General features: G+C 40.3%; 1 protein-coding gene across 1 annotated transcript in view; it reads left to right on the forward strand.

Moving 5' to 3' along the window:
* Window positions 1–21,341, forward strand: part of LOC129835257 (phospholipid-transporting ATPase ABCA1-like) — a 245,041-nt gene that overhangs the window by 97,359 nt on the left and 126,341 nt on the right. The window contains exons 19-22 of the mRNA XM_055900807.1: window positions 1,388–1,559; window positions 2,507–2,638; window positions 3,761–3,900; window positions 5,749–5,886. Of these exons, the coding sequence (XP_055756782.1) occupies window positions 1,388–1,559; window positions 2,507–2,638; window positions 3,761–3,900; window positions 5,749–5,886 (582 nt within the window). The remainder of the gene's footprint in view (window positions 1–1,387; window positions 1,560–2,506; window positions 2,639–3,760; window positions 3,901–5,748; window positions 5,887–21,341) is intronic.

Below are 21,341 nucleotides of genomic sequence, written 5' to 3' on the forward strand. Positions count from 1 at the left end.
CTAAGTGAGCCTCACACCTGCTCCTGGGAACAGCAGAAAGGGGGTAGCCAACAGGAAATGTGACACAGTGTGTCACTAATGAAGTCAAGACTGATTGTGTTATTCTGAGAATTATTGTTATTTGTGTCACACAACACCGGTAACATAAAAATGTATATAAATTACCTTTTGTTATAATAGCAGACACCTTTTTTTTATGTAATTAAGGAAATATAATTATTGAGCTGTGGGTAGATTCTGTGTGGAATATTATTTATTATGTAGCTTTTCTGAGGACATGAATCAAAAGTCTAATTTCATTTTATTAATGTAATAGTAAAATAATATTATACAACAGATGGGTCTAACCCTGAATGCTGATTGGTTATAACCCCATTCCAGCCGGTGTCTATTCCACAAATTACCACCGGCTAAATCTATGACATTAAAATGCCTATTTACTCTGTTCCATCTGACTGCGCAATCCACTGCCTCATCAAACTTGATCACTATAAAAAGCATCGAGACATCATCTCGCATTTCTTTTAGACTAACATTTTAGTTTTCAACAGAGGAGATTTGTATAAAACTTGCTGTCTGTCTCTCCAACATTTGCAACATTGTTTCAATATTGAAATTTGATCTCCAGCTGTCCCATAGTACTGAAGGTGTTGGGAGTCAGGACGAGACAGACACGCAGGCATCTTTTCCCAGCCAGTCAAAATCATGAATCATCTGGCATCATTTTTATGGATATATACAAAGAAATGCCAATAGAAAACAAGTCACACGAAACGCAGCTATTTGCTGTCTTTCCAGCATCAGTTAGAAGTGATTGTGTTACTGTAGCTGTGTTGTTGGCTAGCTCCTCTGAACAACAGTGTCCAGACGAGTGAGCACGTTTTCTATACCAGGCGAAATCGCGAGTCATTACTTTATTGTTATGGATGTATCCAAATAAATGTCATTAGAAAACAGGTAAAAAAATAACAGCAAATTCAGCTACTTTTCTGTTATTCTGTCTGCACTGTTTGACATGACTGTAAATTAGCCGTAATTGGCTAGCTAGCAAGCAAGGGATAAGAACGTTGCCAACCAGTATGGCAATGGAACACTTAGGACGAACGACTGGGTCGTGTCCATAGATACAGAACAAAGACTTAATCATCAGCGACTTAGTCATCTGTGCATATATTTTACTTATGGCAGGGGCCTAACAACTTATGGGTGGCCTCAGGAGTTGAACCCACAAACCTGGCGTTGCAAGTGCCATGCTCTACCTACTGAGCTGTACAGGCACATGTATTTGTTATTTACTTTCTATATATGCATTAATGACACGTGACATATTGTCACATTCCTTATTTTGTCATGAGGAGAATAAGGTACGTCTTCTTTTTTTCAAAAGATTATTTGGAAAAGCCACCACTCAATATGAAGGCAGGAGTCTCAATCAGGAACCTTGTAAAGATCTATAAAACTGGGAAAAAGCTTGCAGTGGATGGACTAACTGTGGACTTCTTCGAGAATCACATCACCTCTTTCCTTGGTCACAATGGGGCAGGAAAAACAACCACCATGTAAGTAACACAATAATACAAATGGACTGAATTTATGTAGTGCTCTTCTAGGTTTTTAAAACTTAAAGGTCAAATTGCCTCAAACTGAAAAAAATACCTAAAGAGAGTTTTTGAGTGGATTTCCCCTTTTTAGAGCTTTACATCATTGTATGAATGCAACTCACCTCATCCACTGCCAATGTGTAACACCCACCTGGGTGATGCCACAGCAGCCATTTTGCCCCAGAAAGCTCAACACACAGCTATTACAGTGGAGAGGTGAGGAAAGGACTTACAAACTGGCAGCTCTCCATGGTAGCACATGAGGACACATTACATAGTACTTCAAATGTATTGTGCAACAAAAATAAACGCAATGATTTGCACATTTGTTTCATCTAGTTCATTTAACTCTGATTTCTTCTTGAAATAATGAAGTACACATAAAATAAAATCTTGCTCTTACTTTGTGCTGAGTTTGAAAGATGACTAAACTGCGAGTGGAAAGTGAGAGGGAATTATACTTGACGGGTTACATTGTTTTCACAAGCTGTTTACAGTTAATTCACTTTTTAAAGATGCAACTTCACTGCAGCTGTAATGAGATTACTCTATCATGTCTATCCTCACAATTAAATATGTGAATTCTGTTGATTGATTAGCCAACCATGACACATTTTGTTGATTAGTTCTTATACACTGGGAAAGTGACGTCTATTTCCGCCATCACTTTCATATTCACTTTTTCTGTTTTTGACTGGACTTCCAGATTATATAATCAAAAAACAGAAAATGTGGTTATTTAAGATATACAGAAGTGTATATAAAATTATATTCATAATTGTGGATTAATTTACTTATACACAATGCGTTTTATGAAGGTTTTCGATTCCGTTTCTATAGATACGGAAGTGAAAATGACGTCACACTTTCCCAGCACATTTTCTTGTTCTCCTTTTGTCTTATAGGTCGATCCTGACAGGACTCTTCGCTCCGACGTCAGGGACCGCTCTAATAAACGGCTATGATATCCGCACAGACATGGACACCATTAGAAAGCATCTGGGAATGTGCCCTCAGCACAATGTCTTATTCAATGAGTAAGTGGCATTCAACAAGTGGATCGATATCGCTCAATCACCTCTTCAATAAACTTTCAATATCCCAGCAGGCAAAACTTGTTGCAATGACATCACTATGTCATGGGCAGGTTGTGCACTGGTTGTATAAGGACGTTTTGCAAAGGTCTGAACAGATAACAGCCGAAATATGACAGACCCCCGTGGTCTCTAAATGTTGATATGAAAAGACTTCTTGGTTTCTTGGTGTAAAAGAGACCAGCTGATTGTAATCTGGTTATATGGCCTCTTCTCAACAGGAAGAAACATGTTTACAATTAGACAATTTTCATGAAAATGTTATGTCACAGTTAATGTTGGACGTATTCCAAATGAAACATCTATAGTAACTTGCATCTCAAATCATTGCGATGTTCTCACCCATCCTCGTGCCTACTTCAAACTAAGCTTTTTTCATTCCATCCACTTTCTTCCCTCTAATAGTGTCATTATCAACCACAATGCAGACTCACAGGCTGACATTGTTCGCTATGCCCTTTCATAATCGGGTTCTCTTCCATTTTCCCCTTTGCTGAGTGATCACCTGCGACCTCCGACGCCTCATGTCTCTTACATCATGATTATGACTGAGTACCGGGCAAAATATGGCCATTAATATTTATCCCAACAGAACTGAAGTGTCTATAATTAAACTGGGGCTCTCAATATTCATGTGTACGGGAAGTAGGCTAGACGCTAAAACGTACGCACAGATATGCTCGCCGGCTTGGCAGTCAAGATGATTCCGCAAAAGTTTGTGACATATGAATGGAGTTGGCTGGCTGGAGTGGAAACAGTGGTGTCAGAGTTGTGTGGATTGTGTTAATATGACAGGTTGAGAGTTGATGATGAGGGCGCTAATAAGTCATCTATGAGTCATGAAGGACCATATGATCTTGTTATAGCAGTTAAAGTTCATTTGAAGTTTAGTTCAAGAGTGACTATCCCGTGTAACTTTAAGCACAATGAAATAATATATATTTCAAATAATATATAATCAAACATTTTATTATTATTATTATTGTCACTTGTCTGGAAATGCAGAAAATATTGGATCCACTTTTTGTACATTTGATCAATCAAATCCTTTTTTCTGCTTCTTAGCCTTACAGTGGAGGAACACATCTACTTCTACTCCAGATTAAAGGGACGAAGCCGAGATGAAGTGAAAACAGAGATTGACCAAATGATCAAGGATGTCGGGCTGCCACACAAACGCAAGGAATTTGCCAAGAACCTGTCAGGTGCGTGTGTGTGTCCAGGGAATGCGATCATGCACAAATGTAACTTTCTATAACATTTTCATTAGGTAACTCTGTCCCCGAGCCACCACTTGTCAAACTGTGTGCACGCATGCGTGTGTGTGGAAATGCAGGTGTAGAATCCATTGTCTGGGGGGCAAACAATATGCTTGATAAATTGGCTCCAGTCATGGGTTGCATGTGAACAAAATCACTGAAATATGACATTCAAGGTTAATCTAGTCTGACATTTCCACAACATTAGCACAACACAAGACACATTCACAACAGCTCCCAGAGTGTGAGCCTGTGCTGTTCTGTGTCAGGTTTCCATCCAACCTTTTTAATGTGAGGAAAGTACATGTCAAATAAAAATGAGACGACAGACCTAATGGCCTGATGGAAAGTCATTATCCCGATACACAAATGGTGAAGAAACCCGATTGTGTATCTGCTTGTTAACAAATCAAATTTTATTTGTCACACGCGCCGAATGCAACGCGTGTAGACTTTACCGTGAAATGCTTGCTTACAAGCCCTTCCCAACGATGCAGAGTTATAAAATAATAATAATAAAGAAAAATAGTAACACGAGAGGAAGAAAATACTCAAGAATTGAGCTACATACACGGAGTACCAGTACCAGATCAATGTGCAGGGGTTTGAGGTATTTGAGGTAGATATATACATCAAGGCAGGTTAAAGTGACTATGCATCAGGATAGGTGCATAGTCACGTGTGACTCAGTTGGTTGAGCGTGGTGCTTGCAACGCCAGGGTTGCGTTTTCGTACTGGGGGGACCAGTACTAAAACGTATGCACTCACTACTCTAAGTCGCTCTTGATAAGAATGATGACTCAAATGTAAGAGGTAGATATGTACATAAAAGCAGAGTAGTGACTAGGCATCAGGATAAATAATATAAGGTATTTGAGGTAGATATGTACACGAAAGCAGGGTAAAGTGACTAGGCATCAGGATAGATAACAATATGAGTAAAATAGAGTACAGAGTAGCAGCAGGCAGCATAGGATTTGTGTATGTGATGTGCAATCTGCTTGGAAGGTGTGATATTCACACTGGCAATAACACTGTCGATCAATAGTATAATTGTTTCATGTGCTTGTACTATCTGTAGCAAAATGTCAAACTGACCATTAGCTACAGTACATACCTTGCCATTCTATGACAGTGTTTTCTTGTCCTTATTGAGAAAGACACCTGCTGGTTTTGATTTCAACCAAAAACGTAACCTTTATGAAAGAAAAAAGCTGACAAACTGTAAGTGATATCAAGACCAAACCTCAAAGAAATTGATCAGAATGAACACAGATATGCTTTTTAAATGTCAAAATTGATCAGGCCTAGTCTGAGGGCCACTGTAAATGCTAGTTTTCATTTCAGTCTCTTGGTTCTCGTTTCTTCCCTGTATCGATCAATAAGGTCATTGATTAGCTAGGAAGTCCACACACCTGGTTTTCAGGTCTAACTCTGACACATTTTAAAGGAAATAAATAAAACTTGAAGACAATGTAGCCCCACTGCATGGATCTGAAATGATTGGATCATTTTACACAATATGGTTAAAATTCCAGCTACCCTATCAGAGGGAACGGTGGAGAAACAGATACCAGGAGCTAGGGGCCAGAAGTTGATTTGGAATTGTATGTTCTCTCAAGGGCAGAAAAAGTCCTCTTCTAATCGTACCTGTTTCCCTATATCTATTCAATTCATTAAGATCCACAACACAAGTGTCTAGGGTGTAGGGGCCAGGGGTCAATTTGGAATTGGGGATATGTGTCATTTGAAGGGAGCAGAAAGTGACCAAATGTGAACTGTGTCCTCTCTCAGGGGGAATGCAGAGGAAATTGTCGGTGGCAATCGCATTCGTGGGAGGGTCCAACATCGTCATCCTGGATGAACCCACAGCGGGGGTGGACCCATACGCCCGGAGGGGGATATGGGAACTACTGTTGAAGTACAAACAAGGTATGGGATCTGTCGGTTGAATACCAAACCACTCTGTTGAGCTCCAAAGTCTATACACTATGTATGATGTTGTTTGGAATGTTGACTTTAAGTATTTATTATGGGTCTTCTCTATGGACAAACTTCTCAGATATGGACCAAGGTACTTCAGCTTCAGCTTTTTCTCTGTCTTTTTACTGTTGTTTTTTTACTTATCTATTGTTCACCTAATACCAATTTTTTACTTAAAAATTTCACTGTTGGTTAGGGCCTGTAAGTAAGCATTTCACTGTAAGGTCTACACCTGTTGAATTCAGCGCAAGTGACAAATACACTTTGATTTGATATATAGGAATATCCAAAGTTAAATGCATTGTAAAACATCCAGAATTACATGATTTTGTATTTTTTTAAATGACAAAATGAAGGTAGATCATTTGTCTTTAGGAGAGCTCACGCAAGTTAACTCTTTTTTTTAAATGAGCATTTCATTGATTTAGTTTTAATTACTATTTTTCTGCTATGCTTTTGCTTGAGTCGGCAATGACACAGCTGTCTTCCCAGTCTACAGTATCGTCTTGGAGACCGATACTGTTGACTAGATGACAGCGATAATAAGGCATCGGAGACTCATCCAATTTGATGGGACACTTAAAAGGCTCTTTAATTGTTGACATATTCAATTGCTTGTCATTTTCTGGGATGCACTTTTGCCTGTTTGTCCAGGCTTCCCTGTGACTGAAAGGCAAGACATGGACATTATAATAACACATTTCCAAGATGTCTAAATGTTTGATGTGTACTGAGCAGCATTTCATCTTAGCTATTTCATTAGCAGTGTTCTTTACCTAATCAAGTCCCATCCAGAGCTTGAGAACTCTTGTTTAATGAGAACATTCACATCCATACTAGTTAAGTGTCATACTGTAGCATGTCTTATTGGCACCACGATGTCAGAATTGTTGCTCAAATTGATCATTATCACTGGAATGGATTTGCACTGAGAGGATATTTGTTTGAAACCAAAGCCAAGCTGATATAATGTATGTTTTACTTCCTTGATAAAGGGCTTTGGTCTGAAACTTAAGAGTAACTCAGACATTTGCTTAAGTTACAGATTTCGGCTGTTTTTGACTAATTGTTTTTCCAGGAAATGGCATCATCTGATTCTCAAATGTTCCCATTAGTCAGTCTAAGTGTTATTGATAGCAAGTAACTGACACCTTTCACATAGTTGAACCGCTGAAGTAGCCAAACTTGTAACATGTATGCACTGTAGCTTGTTAATTAGAACATTCAATAGACACTAATGAGGTCCCTATAGGAATACATCACATTTCCACCTCCATGTATTCCTCTGAAGATCTCTTACACTCTGTAGATGTTTGACGATATGACCTGCATGGATAATTTGGATGCTGATCTTCCTAGTTTACTTCTAAAACATAGGTATGGGGATCTAATGCGTTCCAATTAAACTCATGTGCTGAAAGCACTTGCCATTCCCCAACTTGAACTGTAGATGTGTGGACATGTGTCAAATAGTTGGGTAGGAGAGAGTGTAATCACAGCGTGGAGGAGTTCTTAAAGAGCAACAAAACGCACCAATTAAGAAAAACAATATTTCAGTCTTGGGGGTTGGAGTTTGATGTGGCAGTTACTGATGTTTGTCCCCCATGAGACACCATTGCAACAAAGCCAGTATTCCTGGCTTTGAATCTAAGATACACTACATGACCAAAAGTATGTAGACACCTGCTCGTCGAACATCTCTTTACAAAATCATGGACATTAATATAGAGTTGGTCCCCCCTTTGCTGCCATAACAGTCTCCGCTCTTCTGGGAAGGCGTTCCACGAGATGTTGGAACATTGCTCCGGGAACTTGCTTCCATTCAGCCACGAGCATTAGTGAGGTCGGGCACAGATGTTGGGCAATTAGGCCTGGCTCGTGTTCGATGGGGTTGAGGTTAGGTTTCTGTGCAGGCCAGTCAAGTTTTCCACACCGATCTCGACAAACCATTTCTGTATGGTCCTTGCTTTGTGCATGGGGGCATTGTCATGATGAAACAGGAAAGGGCCTTTCCCAAACTGTTGCAACAAAGTTGGAAGCACAGAATCGTATAGAATATCATTGTATGCTGTAGCATTAATATTTCCCTTCACTGGAACTAAGGGGCCTAGCCCAAACTCTGAAAAACAGCTTCAGACCATTATTCCTCCACCACCAAACTTTATAGTTGGCACTATGCATTCAGACAGGTAGCGTTCTCCTGGCAACTTCCAAAACAAGATTCGGGCTGCCTGATGGTGAAGCATGATTTCATCACTCCAGAGATAGCATTTCCACTGCTCGAAAGTCCAATGGTGGCAAGCTTTACACCACTCCAGCCGTCACTTGGCATTGCGCTTATGTGCGGCTGCTTAGCCACAGAAACCCATTTCATGAAGCTTCCAACGAACAGTTCTTGTGCTGACGTTGCATCCAGAAGACGTTTGGAACTCGGTAGAGAATGTTGCAACCGAAGACAGGCGATTTGTACGTGCTATGCACCTCAGTACTCGACGGTACCGTTCTATGAGCTTATGTGGCCTACCACCTAGGGCTGTGGCGGTCACGAAATGTCATCAGCCGGTGATTGTCAAGCTAATAACTGTAGGTCTCACGGTAACTGGCTTCCACACACAGCCTACAAGCCACTGATGCAGACCTTTGGAACATCTATATTTCAAAAAGTCTAATAAATCCATGTAAAATAGCCTACACCTTCATAACAAATTCATGATTTACTTTAGACAGGTCTAAAGAAGCATGCTATGAAGAAAATGTAGTCTATTTCAGAAGAACAGAATAGCATACTCTGGCTATGCCAAATGGCTTTGGGCTACACAAGTTAATTTAGGAGAAAAGATTTGCTTAAAATTCCGTGGCATTATTTTATATGTTTTTATGGTATGAAGACTACAATTGAACAAAGCTGAATAAAATGGAAAGAATATTTTCTCCAAACGATTTGAGGGACTGCGCACATACGGCTATTCTGAAAAATTCAGAAAAATTTAAAATAGAAGTAGTACTTTAATTTGAAAAATTAAAAATAGAAGTAGTACTCCTATATGCTTAATTCAGAGCTATTAATTTAACTTTAGTTGTTCTACAAACCTTGGGCTATATGTTTTGATATTTAATACATTGTAAGGCTGCAAGATGCAACTCTAATGATGACTTGAAAAAAAGTTTGCTTGAAAGGCATGAACTCTGCTTTGAGTGTGTACCGCCTGCTCAAAAAACAGTCTCTCATTCACAATTTGACAAGCAATTGATAATGCCTCGAATTTCACGGCAGCATTCCCTTTGTGTGGCCGTAATGCACCCTCAACAAAAACGTGCCTTTTGTGGCCGTTGTGCCCTTTCTCACAGGCTACAAGTGAAGACAGACACATCAGGGACTCAACTCCAAGATGCATATTGAAGATATTGGAAGAACTGTCCACATTTACTTTTTGTCAGTCAACAAGATAAGTAGACCTAACGAACAGCAAAAGCACTAGCCTATGTCAATCTAATATCCCCCATAATAATAAAGTCAACCTATTCTATTCTCTGCGAGAAATAAATATTCCATAGTCTGGGACAGATGTGGGATGCAATAGATCCCAAATTAATACAGCCACTAGCATCAAAAAACTTTTATAAGCAATGTGGCTGACGCAACAGATCAGAACATTTACCTTAAAATGTGATAAAATACTAGGCTATTTCTTCACATTATAAGCGCAGGAATGCGCACATGGCAGTAGGCTATATGCGCAAATGTTCCATTAGCGGGAAAACACCATTATCAAAAGTGACCTCAAATGCGGTTATGCATGTAATGCTTTTTTTATAGAGGCGCATTTTAATTGTGAAAATTATCTTCCCCAAACTTGAAACTCACGCACTGCTTATGTATGCCAGTTTGGCACTATACTCCTTGTAAAGCGGATTAATGTGGTTCATTTTAAGAAGTTATTTTGCCACTTGTGATACAAATCATATCAAAACATATATGCCTATGGGCTAGGCTACATGCGGTGTGCAACTATGATTAGAAAAAGTGGCAAAAAAAGGCATTGTTTCTTATGCTAGGTTTCATTCACAAGTGATATATATATAATTCACAAGTGATAATATATAATTCTTTACATATACTAAATAATATACAGAACCAGTCAAACGTTTGGACACACCTACTCATTCAAGGGTTTTTCTTTATTTTACTATTTTCTACATTGTATAATAATAGTGAAGACATCAAAACTGTGAAGTAACAGATGTGGAATCATGTAGTAACCAACTCATCCCAAACCATCTCAATTGGGTTGAGGTCAGGTAATTGTGGAGCCCAGGTCATCTGATGCAGCACTCCATCACTCTACTTGGTCAAATAGCCCTTACACCGCCTGGAGGTGTGTTTTGGGTCATTGTCCTGTTGAAAAATAAATTATAGTCCCACTAAATGCAAACAAGGTGGGATGGCGTATTGCTGCAGAATGCTGTGGTAGCCATGCTGGTTAAGTGTGCTGTGAATTCTAAATAAATCATTGACAGTGTCACCAGAAACCACCATCAAAATTCAGAAAACAAAACATATTTTACATAGGTTTAAAGATTAACTTCTTGTGAATCCAACCACGGTGTCAGATTTCTTAAATGCTTTACGGCGAAAGCATACCTTACGATTATTTGATTACATAGCCCAGCAGACAAATCATTACAAACAGTAAGCAGCCAAGTAGAAGAGTTACACAAGTCAGAAATAGAGATAGAATTAATCCCTTACCTTTGATGATCTTCATATGGTTGCACTCAGCAGACATTCATTTACTCAATAAATGTTCCTTTTGTTTGATAAAGTCTCTTTATATATAAAAACCTCTGTTTTGTTCGCGCGTTTTCTTCAGTAATCCACAGGCTCAAACGCAGTCAAAACAGGCAGACAAAAAAATCCAAGTTGTATCCGTAAAGTTCATAGAAACATGTCAAACGGTGTTTATAATCAATCCTCAGGTTGTTTTCAGCCTAAATAATCGATAATACATTGCTCAAAAAAATAAAGGGAACACTAAAATAACAGATCCTAGATCTGAATGAATGAAACATTCTTATTAAATACTTTTTTCTTTACATAGTTGAATGTGCTGACTACAAAATCACACAAAAATGATCAATGGAAATCAAATTTATCAACCCAGGGAGGTCTGGATTTGGAGTCACATTCAAAATTAAAGTGGAAAACTACACTACAGGCTGATCCAACTTTGATGTAATGTCCTTAAAACAAGTCAAAATGAGGCTCAGTAGTGTGTGTGGCCTCCACGTGCCTGTATGACCTCCCTACAACGCCTGGGCTCGCTCCTGATGAGGTGGCGGATGGTCTCCTGAGGGATCTCCTCCCAGACCTGGACTAAAGCATCCGCCAACTCCTGGACAGTCTGTGGTGCAACGTGGCGTTGGTGGATGGAGCAAGACATGTTGTCCCAGATGTGCTCAATTGGATTCAGGTCTGGGGAACAGGCGGGCCAGTCCATAGCATCAATGCCTTCCTCTTGCAGGAACTGCTGACACACTCCAGCTACGTGAGGTCTAGCATTGTCTTGCATTAGAAAGAACCCAGGGCCAACCGCACCAGCATATGGTCTCACAGGGTCTGAGGATCTCATCTTGGTACCTAATGGCAGTCAGACTACCTCTGGCGAGCACATGGAGGGCTGTGCGGCCTCCCACACCATGACTGACCCACCGCCAAACCGGTCATGCTGGAGGATGTTGCAGGCAGCAGAACGTTCTCCACGGTGTCTCCAGACTCTGTCACGTCTGTCACGTGCATGTGAACCTGCTTTCATCTGTGAAGAGCACAGGGCGCCAGTGGCAAATTTCCCAATCTTGGTGTTCTCTGGCAAATGCCAAACGTTCTGCACGGTGTTGGGCTGTAAGCACAACCCCCACCTGTGGACGTCGGGCCCTCATACCACCCTCATGGAGTCTGTTTCTGACCGTTTGAGCCGCTACATGCACATTTGTGGCCTGCTGGAGGTCATTTTGCAGGGCTCTGGCAGTGCTCCTCCTAATCCTCCTTGCACAAAGGCGGAGGTAGCGGTCCTGCTGCTGGGTTGTTGCCCTCCTACGGCCTCCTCCACGTCTCCTGATGTACTGCCTTGTCTCCTGGTAGCGCCTCCATGCTCTGGACACTACGCTGACAGACACAGCAAACCTTCTTGCCACAGCTCGCATTGATGTGCCATCCTGGATGAGCTGCACTACCTGAGCCACTTGTGTGGGTTGTAGACTCCGTCTCATGCTACCACTAGAGTGAAAGCACCGGCAGCATTCAAAAGTGACCAAAACATCAGCCAGGAAGCATAGGAACTGAGAAGTGGTCTGTGGTCACCAACTGCAGAACAACTCCTTTATTGGGGGTGTCTTGCTAATTTCCTATAATTTCTACCTTTTGTCTATTCCATTTGCACAACTGCATGTGCAATTTATTGTCAATCAGTGTTGCTTCCTAAGTGGACAGTTTGATTTCACAGAAGTGTGATTGACTTGGAGTTACATTGTGTTGTTTAAGTGTTCCCTTTATTTTTTTGAGCAGTGTATTTCAACCGGACAATAACGTCGTCAATATAAAAGGTTAACAAGAAAGGCACTCTGTCAGTCTCGCGCATGAAAAAGCTCTATGACACTTTATGGTCCACTCATTCAGACTGCTCTTACTTCCTAATTTTTCAGACAACATCTAGTGGAAGGCAAAGAAACTGCAATTTCAGTCCTAAGTCAATGGATACTGTAATGGCATTGAATAGAAAACTACAAAACCAAAAAGAAAACTACTTCCTGAATGGATTCTTCTCAGGTTTTCGCCTGCCAAATCAATTCTGTTATACTCACAGACACTGTTTTAACAGTTTTGGAAACTTTAGAGTGTTTTCTATCCAAATATAGCAGTTATATGCATATCATATCTTCTGGGGCCGAGAAGCAGGCTGTTTAATTTGGGCATGCATTTCATCCAACATTTCTATGTTTAGGTTTGTCATTTGGCCTGATATGGTTCTCAATCAGAGGCAGGTGTTTTTCATTGTCTCCGATTGGGAACCATATTTAGGTAGCCTGTTTTCACTGTTGGTTTGTGGGTGTTTGTTTCCTGTGTCAGTGTTTGTGCCACACGGGACTGTTTTCGGTTAGATTCTCTTTGTTATTTTGTATTGTGTCATGTTCAGTTTATTATATTAAAACATGGACACTTACCACGCTGCGTCTTGGTCCGATCCCTGCTACACACAGTGAGTAAGTTTGGTCGGCTACAAATGGCCATCAGCAGCATCAGAGCTTGGAGAAGCCTAATTACTGTGATTAAATGGTCACGTGGAATTTGACTGCCGGTGTGGTGGTAATACGGTCACCGCAACAGCCCTACTACCAGTTCGCGGCTGAGCAGTTGTTGCTCCTAGACGTTTCCACTTCACAATAACAGCACTTACAGTTTACCGGGGCAGTACTAGCAGGGCAGAAATTCAACAACTGACTTGTTGGAAATGTGGAGTCTTATGACGGTACCAACTTGAAATTCAACGAGCTCTTCGGTGAAGCCATTTTACTGCCAATGTTTAGCTATGGAGATTGCATGGCTGTGTGCTCGATTTTATACACCTGTCAGCAACGGTGTGGCTGAAATAGCTGAATCCACTAATTTGAAGGGGTATCCACATTTATTTTGTAAATATATACAGTATGTAGTGTAACTTAAGAAATCTGTTATGTGTTCCGTCGTGGGATTTGATAGAGCGCAATCCCTGCAGCTGTGTATCACGTGTTAGTGGGCTACTGAGCATTGTCGAAATCGAAACTCAACCTCAGAGACTGACTTTATAAGCAAAATGATCCTAATGATTCCTACTTTGTTGTCAATTTTGACACTAGAATACATTTTCTGGACTAATATCGATGCCACATAGGCCGCTTTCTATCAGAGAAGTAGTTTATTGCCTAACTTCAAAGTTTATCTCGGGAGTACATTAAATAGCATGGACTGATATTACAGCTTACAGCGTTATATATTTGGTTAAAGCTTAAAAACTTCTTGAGAATACAGGGGGTGCTGTTTTCGCATTAGCATAATTTCCTCTACAGATTAAACTGCCTCTTATTCAATTATTGCTCTTACTATATGCATATAATTAATACCATTGGATAGAAAACAATCTATAGTTTCTAAAACCGTTTCAATTTTGTCTCTGAGTGAAACAGAAGTCATTTGACAGCACTTTCCCTGACCAAGAAGAAGAATGCAAGATGTGTATGCTCGCTTCAACGCTCTGCCTATATATGGTCACGCCACCTATGACCCGAAACACACTTCATTCGTCTTCCTCTGGGTGTCAAGAGGACGTCAGAGGAGAAATTTTTTGTTTATCTTGTACTGACGTGAAATAAGACCTATTTCTTTGGCGTGACCGACAACTTCCGGTTCTCTGAATCGCGCGATTTGGAGGTGCGATTGTCTACTGTTTTGCTGCCGTTACGGATGAAAACTATCTCCGTCTCGAAGTTTGTTTGATACATGTGACCATATCATCTTAATGTATGTTTTTTCAATATAGTTTAATCAGATTATTTGAATTTTTTCGGGAGTTTTGCCGTGTTCCGTTCTGTGACTTTTTTTTACTTTGGCCAGTCGACCAGTACATATGCTAAATGAAGAGGGAAAGTTGCCATTATGAATGGATTGAACGACTCATCAGGACTAAGGACACCTTGATCAACATTCTGATGAAAGATCAGCAATAGTAAGACCCAATTCACGATGTTATTTCATATATCTGTCGTGCATGTGAACTGGTCGTGGGCGCCCAGCTGGTTCTGGCTGGCGTGGCTATGCTAATTTAGCGCTACATTTTGTTTTCGCTATAAAACATTTAATAAATCAGAAATATTGTTTGGATTCACCAGATGTTGGGCTTTCAATATCTGTACGCTGTGTATTTTTTCTGAAATGTTTTAAGATAAGTAATTAGTTATATGACGTTGGTCTCTGTAATTGTTCTGGCTGCGTCGGCACTATTTCAGATTGCAGCTGCAATGTAGAACTGTGATTTATACCTGAAAAATGCACAATTAAAAAAAAAAAACTATCCTATACCATAAATATGTTATCAGACTGTCATCTGATCAGGTTTTTTCTTGGTTAGTTTCTTGGTCAATATCTTAGTTTAGCCGAATTGGTGATAGCACCTGATGGAGTAAGAAACTGATGGAGTTAGAAAAGTGATGTCTTTTGCTAACGTGGTTAGCTAATAGATTTACATATTTTGTCTTCCCTGTAAAACATTTTAAAAATCTGAAATGGTGGCTTTATTCACAGGATCTGTATCTTTCATTAGGTGTCTTGGACTTGTGATTTAATGATATTTAGATGCTACTATTTAATTGTGACGCTATGCTAGCGATGCTAATCAGTGTGGGGGGGTGCTCCCGGACCCGGGCTAGGTGCTCGTTAGAGGTTAATGACTTAGCAGTGAAATATATTTTCATATTTAGGCAAGGATGTAGTTGATAAAAGGTTTGGTAATGATAGTGGATTATGTTTAAGTTGAATTTGATCACTTGAGGAAACAATAGCATTTATGCCATTTAGAGAATGCTAGAAAATGAACCGTGCGTATCTAGTGCTACAGCCTGCAGTGTGTTTTTAATTAGGGTGATGAATCATTGAGATAAGACAAATGTTCTAAGCATAAATCAAAAAGCATAAACAACGTCATTTTATGGAAATTATGCATTTATGAATGAAATTAGGCTGAATTAAATGCCTCGTCTCTCACACATTTTTTATAATCACGTCGATACATGAAATAATCACTGTGATGCCACATTGCCTTGCAAATTAATCCTACTATCACCGATATCACAGCTGCAAACCAATTCATAGGTTATTCCATGAACAATTTGTTTCGTAGCTACTCAATCTATTATGTATACAGATTGTAATTTCATACAGCATCTCCCCGGTTGACAAATGATGTAATACAGTAACAGAATAAATGAATCCCCGGTTGACAAATGACATAATACAGTATCAGAACAAATGAATACCCTGTTGACAAATGATGTAATACAGTATCAGAACAAACGAATCCCCTGTTGACAAATGACATAATACAGTATCAGAATAAATTCATTCCAAACGTTGGAGCAGTAGTGTAAACAAGCTTTGCTTGTACAGTAAGGGATCTGTCGGTGTTGACATACAGTTCCTTCAAAAGGTATTCATACCCCTTGACTTTTTCCACAATTTGTTGTGATACAGCCTGCATTTAAAATGGATTCAAATTAGATTTTGTGTCACTGGCATGCACACAATACCCCATAATCTCAAAGTAGAATTATGTTCTAAGACATTTTTACAAATTAATAAAAAGTGAAACTTTTATGGCAAGCCTAAATTAATTAAGTTCAGGAGTACGAATGTGGTTAACAAGTCACATAATAAGGACTCACTCTGTGTACAATGCATGGACTAACTCTGTGTACAATGCATGGACTAACTATGTGTACAATAATAGTGTTTAACATGATTTTTAAAGACTACCTCATCTTTGTACCACACACATACAATTATTGGTTAGATCCCTCAGTCGAGCAGTGAAATTCAAAACACAGATTCAACCACAAAGACCAGGGAGGTTTTCCAACGCCTTGCAAAGAAGGACACCTATTGGTAGATGACTAAAAATAATAACAAACATTGGATATCCTGTTAATTACAGTTAGGATGATGTATCAACACACCAAGTCACTGCAAAGATGCAGGCGTCCTTCCTAACTCAGTTGCTGGAGAGGAAGGAAACCGCTCAGGGATGACTTTAAAACAGAGAGTTTAATGGCTGCGATAGAAAACTCAGGATAAATCAACAACATTGTAGTTACTCCACAATACTAACCTAAATGACAGAGTGAAAAGAAGGATGCCTGTACAGAATATATACCAAAACATACATCCTGTTTGCAATAAGGCACTAAACTAATCAGGGGAGAAGGGCCTTGGTCAGGGAGGTGACCAAGAATACGATGGTCACTCTGACAGAGGTCTAGAGTTTCTCTGTGGAGATGGGAAAACCTTCCAGAAGAACAACCATCTCTGCAGCACTCCACCAATCAGGCCTTTATGGTAGAGTGGCCAGACGGAAGCCACTCCTCAGTAAAAGGCACATGACAGCCCACTTGGAGTTTGCAGAAGGCACTTAAAGACTCTGCCTATGCGAAACAAGATTCTCTGGTCTGATGAAACCAAGAATAAAGTCTTTGCCCTGAATCACGTCTGGAAGAAACCTGGCACCATGAAGCATGGTGTGGCATCATCATACTGTGGGGATGTTTTTCAGCTGCAGGGACTGGGAGACTAGTTAGGATTGAGGCAAAGATGAACGGAGCAAAGTACAGAGAGATCCTTGATGAAAACCTGCTCCAGAGCGCTCAGGACCTCAGACAGGGGCGAAGTTTCACCTTCCAACAGGACAACGAACCTAAGCACACAGCCAAGACAACGCAGGAGTGGCTTCGGGACAAGTCTCTGAATGTCCTTGAGAGGCCCAGCCAGAGCCCGGACTTAAACATCTCTGGAGAGACCTGAAAATAGCTGTGCAGCAACGCTCCCTATTGACGCCATATGTATATAATATATATACAGTGCCTTCGGAAAGTATTCAGACCCCTTGACTTTTTGAGTTTTACTGGGGTGGAGGTGTGGTAAGAGAGACCATCCACCGTTGTGATATAACTCAACACTCAAGACACTATCCTTCCAATTCATAAGTAACTTCCCACTTTTCTCAATTTAAATGTTTTATGTACTGTTGATAGGATAAACAGAACACTCTCTTTAGATACAGCCTGTTTGAAGTAAAAGATGTTGACAACCACAAAACTAAGTGCAAGTCATGTTTCTGAACGTTGTTCCTTAAAAAGCAAAAATTCACAATTTGTCATCTTCATGTTCGTCATCTCCTGCACCACCCCAAAATCAACAGACTGTATGTGAAAATGTTGCGTTTCTGTATTTTTAAAAAGATAGAGAAAGATAAGTGTTTCCAGTGACATCGTCAACCAATAAGTAGGACATGCCTACTCACAGTTGATCAAAATCACGCGATGCACACCGATGATGTCATTGGAAACACTTATTTTCCTCTGTCTATGCTATGGAGTATGGTGAATGTCAGACTTATTTAGTGGTTTAGTAATACGAAAACTGCAACACTTTAGGCAGATTTTCTGTTTCTCATTGAGTGAAACAGGTAAAGCCCAGGTACTGTTCAGGTGTAAATAGTTTCTACATTATTGATCTAGTTTTTATGGAATCCATATTAGGAATATTATCATTCCTCAGACCCCACCCTTCACCTAGTCAAGTTTGACACTTGACTAGTGCAGGGGTTGGACTTGACTAGATGAGGGCTTGAGGAGGAGGGAGGAGGGAGGAGGATTGACTAGTTTAGAGTTAAGAAGACTGGCTGATGTCTGAGGAGGAGGGAGGAGGAGTATTGACTAGTTTAGAGTTAAGAAGACTGGCTGGTGTCTGAGGAGGAGGGAGGAGGATTGACTAGTTTAGAGTTAAGAAGACTGGGTGATGTCTGAGGAGGAGGGAGGAGGATGGACTAGTTTAGAGTTAAGAAGACTGGGTGATGTCTGAGGAGGAGGGAGGAGGGTTGACTAGCTTAGAGTTAAGAAGACTGGCTGATCTCTGAGGAGGAGGGAGGAGGGTTGACTAGTTTAGAGTTAAGAAGACTGGGTGATGTCTGAGGAGGAGGGAGGAGGATTGACTAGTTTAGAGTTAAGAAGACTGGCTGATGTCTGAGGAGGAGGGAACATTTTCTGAATGGGGATTTGGTTAATTAGGGTCCAGCCTCGGCACAGCAGTACGAAGTGCTTACTTTAGCCTCAGTACACAAACCTATTAACTTTCTTGCAGCTGTTAAACTGCATGAATGTCTGCATCCCTCCATTTGATGTACTCTTCAAGGAAAACAGGATTTTACAACTCCGGTTTCCACCGGTATTATGTTGCATGTAGTCACAGCACAGGAGATGTACCCGTGTTTCCCACTACTTTGATTTATCACTTTGTTCTGTAATGCACCACAACACACCATAAATCAGTATACCTTTGTGGGCTGCACACCAACCAAACACATTTATTTTTCTCCCAGCTCCCATCATCCAGTGTGTTTGTATTATTTCTCCCTGTAAACCAAGGCAATTTCTTGAAAAATCAACAGCGAGCACAAACGGCCATGCAAAATGAGCTATGTCAGTAGTGCCGAATCACATGGGACTACCTGCTGCACTCCTGCCAATTTCCCCCTTCAAAGAACCGCTCTTTTCCATACATTTTATACGCATGGAAAGTGCATTCCATCACATTTGGTAAAATATGAACACCTGTAGCCACCTCCCATCATCATTCTGGAGGCTTTTTTTTATGACAACGTTACTAGTTAACTATCTTGCTACTTTGGGGAGAAACAATCTGATTGGAAAGTGTAGACGTAGACGGAAAGTGTAGACGTCATGGTAAACAATACTGGAGACACCTTTCAGTTTTTGATACAGCATCTTGTTGACTAGCAACGAGATTTGCGTTTGCTAATTCATGTTAAATAAGTGCATTGTTGTCCCCCGCAGTTAGTCAAGGTAATTAGTTAGCCAGCAAAATGTGTTTGCAGTTAGTTAGCAATTGTTTCTACCCTATTTTGCGTGCTACAGTGGTGCTGCCGTGTCAATTACTTGTCTACAAAAATGAGGCGTCTCCAGTTGTTTACAATTTACCATTGTGATTGACATATTTACAGTTAGTTAAGTACTGTATCCCTCTTTGCTAGCAAACGTAATGCTACCTAAAACGAATACGGTGGCTCCACTAATGTTTACATTTTGATGTTTGTGACATGCTTGTTTTGATACTTTCAGAGTCATGTGATTTCAGTGAGACACTCAATGGGCGTCTGGGCCATGGTAGTAAAGAGCTATAGCATAGCACAGAGAACAAATTCAGAAGCTCAGATGGTGACAGGGCACAAGGGGTGGGAGGAAAAAATGGTTGGGTTCTCAGGTTCTCCAAACAAAATAGCATATTGCTGAGTGAGGCTATGGCTAACGACCTCCGAGTGTGTCCTTATCCAGGTAATGCGTCCTGTGGGGATACAAATTTAACTAGCTCGGAGGGGGAAAAAGCGACACGCTCAGCAGATAGCCCTGACCTTTTGTTATAATGACCCCAAATCTGACAAAAAATGGGTGGGGAAATCCAGCCGGTCAGCTAATCAAGAGAGAGTGTGCGTCATATCACGGAACTGTATATCCGACTGTACAATGCCCCTCCGACTGTACAATGCCCCCCTGTGGCTGTTACTGTGGCTGTTAGTGTTTCAGCATAAATTCTCCAGGTAAAGGACTGCATTATCATACCATCACCGATATTATGCAGGTACAATTGTCAATTCCACAAAACAGCACAGTGTATTTCACTTACATATTACTTTGACTCTAGTCAGTATCTTGTAATATAGGGGTTGCTAGTTTTCCCATTGTTGTTTTACACAATGGTTGCATGTAGTGTTTAGGCCTAATTTCACATCCGTTTAGCAGTCTTGCAGTGTGTGGCCTGTTACATGATTATTTCCTCTTAAAATGTAAATATCCTGTTACACTTCAATAAAGCCATTGTAATGCTAACCTTTAAAATCCTACATGTCCTTGCATATCAGAGTATAAATTGGAGACAAGGGGTGTTTATGCTGTTTTGAAATGTGGCACAATCAACAATAACAGAGACACATTTCACTGCTGCCACTACGCACGCTGTGAGCTAACGACATCAGCTAGATGACCATGCTGTGACTTCATCACAAATGTCATGCCTGCTTCCTGATTGACTAGGAATGTGCTAATTAGTATATGTTAGCTCAGGCTGCATGATATAACCCACCCCTCCCTCTGTGGGCAGGCTCCGGGGTCGTGTATGGATTCTCTGTGGTTGCCATTTGGTTTCACTCAAATATAACTTCCACTGACAAGAAAGGAAAGTGTGTTCCGAAACACAACAAAGGGACTGTTTAGTAGATTCATTGAACCAGGCCTATGCATAGTTGTATGTTGGTTATATAGTATTCTCTTTAGGCGGAAGTGTATGTAGTTGTTGTTTTCTATCTTGATTTGGAAGGAAAACTGTTATTGCAGAATTTGTCATTTGTTCCAGATTCCCACCCACATACAGTCATGTTGCTTTGCAGTACAGTATGAGTGTTAACACAGAGGGCTGGACAATGAGGAAATAAGCACAAAAACACAATGTTCAGTTCAATGACTGTACATTTGTTGTTTATTTGGTGCAACTTTCTTTATTTCTCAAGATGGTTGACAAAACAAACTACACCCAG

Source organism: Salvelinus fontinalis, chromosome 36, assembly GCF_029448725.1.
Source record: "Salvelinus fontinalis isolate EN_2023a chromosome 36, ASM2944872v1, whole genome shotgun sequence".
Lineage (NCBI taxonomy): Eukaryota > Metazoa > Chordata > Actinopteri > Salmoniformes > Salmonidae > Salvelinus > Salvelinus fontinalis.